The sequence below is a fragment of the Chinchilla lanigera genome, unplaced genomic scaffold, assembly GCF_000276665.1.
Source record: "Chinchilla lanigera isolate Chin_1 unplaced genomic scaffold, ChiLan1.0 scaffold00136, whole genome shotgun sequence".
Lineage (NCBI taxonomy): Eukaryota > Metazoa > Chordata > Mammalia > Rodentia > Chinchillidae > Chinchilla > Chinchilla lanigera.
This window is the reverse complement of record NW_004955537.1, coordinates 2,857,907-2,861,666: the sequence shown is the minus strand read 5'-3', so window position 1 is coordinate 2,861,666 and position 3,760 is coordinate 2,857,907. Positions and strand designations below refer to the sequence as shown.

General features: G+C 51.0%; 1 protein-coding gene across 4 annotated transcripts in view; it reads right to left on the bottom strand.

The window, feature by feature from the left end:
- Window positions 1–255: 255 nt before the first annotated feature.
- Cfap57 (cilia and flagella associated protein 57) overlaps window positions 256–3,760 on the bottom strand; it is a 61,447-nt gene continuing 57,942 nt past the window's right edge. For 3 of the 4 annotated variants that reach the window (XM_005410633.2, XM_005410635.2, XM_013507773.1), the window contains one exon: window positions 256–618. In XM_005410633.2, coding sequence (XP_005410690.1) covers window positions 404–618 — 215 coding nt within the window. In that variant the 3' untranslated portion in view covers window positions 256–403. The remainder of the gene's footprint in view (window positions 619–3,760) is intronic. The other variant, XM_005410634.2, reaches the window with a different exon arrangement.

Sequence of the window (3,760 nt, the reverse complement as noted above, 5' to 3'; positions counted from 1 at the left end):
TCTGCCATCACCTTGGTCCAAGCCACTGACCTGTCACAACTGGATACCCCCAATTTTCTTCCAACTGGCCCCCTGTCTCCACTCTTGGGGTCCTCAATCAGTGCTCTGCACAGCCCCATGTCCGGCGCGACTTCTGCAGTGCCGAGCGCAGATGAGGACCAGCAGCACTGGCTCTGGATGAGCTGCAGTTCCCCAAGCCTCAGGGACGCCCTCCCACTCCTGCCCTGGCGCCAGCTGAGCAGATGTTGGACAAGGTTGTAGGCAAACATCTTTATTCTGGCTGGGTCCCCAGGGCAAGAGAAAGAGCTTGGTGCTGCAGGGACTGCAGCAACTCCAGGGCAAGGCTGCCCGAGGACGACATGCTGTGCTTCTGGCTGTAGCTGGAGACAGCTCACCAGAGAGATCACTTGGTCTTCGCCTCAAAATCCACGTCTGAGTCGGCAAGGGAAGGAAGGCGAATTCCGGCAATGGTGTGAAAGCCGGGCACTTGCTCTTGCTCCTGGATCTGGTCTCTGAGGCGCTGGATCTCTAGGCGCTGCATTTCAATGATTCTTCCCGTTTCTTCTTGCTCGTTCAGTCTCATGGTGGTGGTGGCACTGGGCTGGTCTCTGCCGGACACTGTAATGGACAGAGCAGGACAAATGTGGCCCGTTCACTGACCTGCCACAGCCTCTTCTCCTCTCCCCGCCCCCCAAACACTCTGTGGGTGTCTACTGTGGGAAGATGTTGAGTCTCAGGTGCTCGGAGTACAGAGGTAAGTAGACTTCCTCACTGTCTCACAGGGAGACTGAGGAACGAAGGGACACTTGGGAATGACAAGGCGAAGGCTGAGCACAGCATCAGCCCAGGCCCTCCCCGGGTCGCCTGCACTGAGGTCTTCCCCAGTAAAGGCTGCTGTCTCCCCTCTGCACCCTTCAGGCAGGGTGGCACGCCCCCACTCATGGAGACAGAGAGCTCTGCACCCCTCCTGTATGGCCACCCATTGGCGCTCCCTGAGCGTGTCTCCACCCCTGGCTCTGCCATCTTCCCTGTCTCAGCTTCTGCCATCGTCCTGGGCAGTACCAGTGTCCACCAGGCCCCTGGCTCACAGCATTCCCAGCACTGGTGACCATCGCCTCCAGCGTGCCACACCTCTCTATGCTTTATGCTCTTTGGCTGAATCGTGACCTCTTGTTCCTGGACAACTCCGGCCCTCCCCACCCCTGAACGGGCTCCTTTTCCATTCACTCCCTTTCCTGGCCAGTTAGACCTACAGTGACTTTCTTCCTCCATTTCCTGGACGGCACCCTCAGTACTGGAACTGCTGTGTCCTGTCTCCTGTGCCCCACCCAGCCCAAACCTCAGATAACCCAACTTCTAGGATCTTCTTGTGCACCTCTGGCCTGCTGTATGCTACTGAACAAATGCTTAGTCTCCAAATGTTGATCGCCTTTACATTCAGTCCCACACATTCCCGCCCCGCACCACAGCGTGCATTTCAATCTCCGTTTCCTCTTCCTCATTCTTAACAAATAGCACTGCCACCTCTTTCCAGCTCCCTGGGATGGCCTGCACCTCACTGACCACGGTCAAATCTCGGTGGCAAAAGGGACTCTCCTTACTACTGCCAGCCCTTCTTGTACATCTGGTGGAAAAAACCAGAACAGAGTAGATGTTGGAAGCCAAGGGAGAGAGTTTCAAAGAGGGAGTGGTCAGCAGTGGCCAGCGACCAGGCTTGCTGTGACCTCTGGTTGGCCTAATTAAGCCAGCACTAAAGGAGCCCTTGGCTTATCCCAGCCTTCTTTCCGGAGACATGTGGATCTTTCTTTCTCTGCCTTTGCTTTTTACCTTTTCTGTTCTGCAATCTCTAGAATCTTGATCTTTCGTGTTTTTTCTTTTCCTAGACCTTGACCCTTCATCCCCCTCCTGCGCCTGGGTGCTCCTGGTGGCCATCCCACCAGTCAAGCTGTGCCCTGGCCCTGGGGTCCTGTGAGAGCAGTGTCCCTGTGGGAGGTCCGGGAAATGGGTCTCTAAGTCCATCTACTTGCTTGAGCCTGCACTGTTCCCCTCTGCCTTATTTCTGCTTACCTGTCTACACGCTTCCTCTGCCACTTCCTCTGTTTTTGGCATAGGCTCTGAACTAAGCTCTGTGCTGTCTCTCACCCACCTTTACGCACAGCTACTTACCCAGTCACCGTGTGGCTTCCTGGCTGGCTTCCAGCCTGTGTGTGGAGCCACAGTCCTAAAGGGACTCAGAGAGTGAACCCGAACATGTCCCAAAACGGATTCTTTTTTCTGCCAGTGTTCCCAGGGGGTGCACTTGTGCCTCCTGGGAGAGCAGCTCATGTGGACCCTGGCCTTGTGGACCCAATGTTTTGCCGCAGTTCCGGGTCAGTCGCTCATCCTGAGGGCACGGGTTGCGGTTTTCCTCCATTTCTTCCCTTTATTCTGAGGATTCTCCCTCTGTTTCCACTGACAGTGATCTGCCGGCTTAGCACCCTGTGGTTCAGCCTCACGGCACCCCCTCGGATGGTCCCGCGCCTCGTATCTGTGCTGCTGCTGAGAACCCTTCTGCTCCCACTGCCTCGTGAAGTCGGTCCTCTCACGTGGCCCCAAGCCGCCTCTCTTCCCACATCTCCAGTCTCTTCCTGCCCCTTGCTCTGTCCTAGGCAGCCTGTCTCTCTCTGTGCTCTGCCCACCAGCTGCCTCCAATAGATGAAAGTAGATTTCTAGGGCCAGGCATGGTAATCCTAGCACTCAGGAGGCTGAGGCAGGAGGAGTGCCATGAGGCCAGCCTAGGTTACATAAGCGAGTTCAAGGCCAGCCTGAATGACATAGCCATACCCTGTCTCAAAAGAAAGTGGATTTCTAATTTAATAATAATAAAAATATTATTTGCAATGTATATCATTAAGCTACATCCAGTGCCCAAATTTTGATTTTTTTTGGTCTTTTTTGAGACAGGGTCTCACTATGCAGTTCAGGCTGGGCTTGAGCTCACTTTGTAGCCCAGGCTGGTCTCGAACTCACAATGATCCTCCTGTCTCAACCTCCTGAGTGCTGGGATTACAGGTATGTGCCACCACGCCTGGCCAAATTTTGATTTTAAATGACTAACACTGTGGTTACTGATTCATTTGGACTTATGTTTACCTTTTTAGAAAAATTTTTTGTACTTTGTATGATATTTTCTTCCTCCTTTTAAAACCTTTTTTTCCCCCTTCAAATGTACTAATCTTTCCCTTTACTGGTTTGGAAGATTTTCCCTCCTTTCAGTTAACATTCCCTTCCTTTCTTCCCCATAGCTACTCTAAAAAAGTTTAACATGCAAACCGGGTATGGTGGTGCATGCCTACAATCCCAGCACTCAGGAGGCTGAGGCAGGAGGACTGCCAGAGTTTGAAGCCAGCTGGGACTACACAGGTAGTCTCTGTCTCAAAATTTTTTTTTAATCATGCACATTTAACATAAAAGATTCCAACATAAATCAATATCATTACCCTCTTATAAAACAGTACACAATTTATAACGCTGTAGCTCCAAACCCTCCTGGCTTATATGTGAATGCCCAGTACTTTAGTTCTATCTTGATATTTTAATCTACAATTTAGACACTAGTTTATGTAGTTCATGATTATTTCAATTTTACATATTTGACTTTGCTCATTGTTTCTTTTTGTGTTTGCCCTTTCCTCTGGAATCATTTTTTCTTCCTGATGTATATTCTTCAGAAATCCCTTCAAGTTGCTTTTTTTTTAAATTGCTTTTTTTTTTTTTTTTT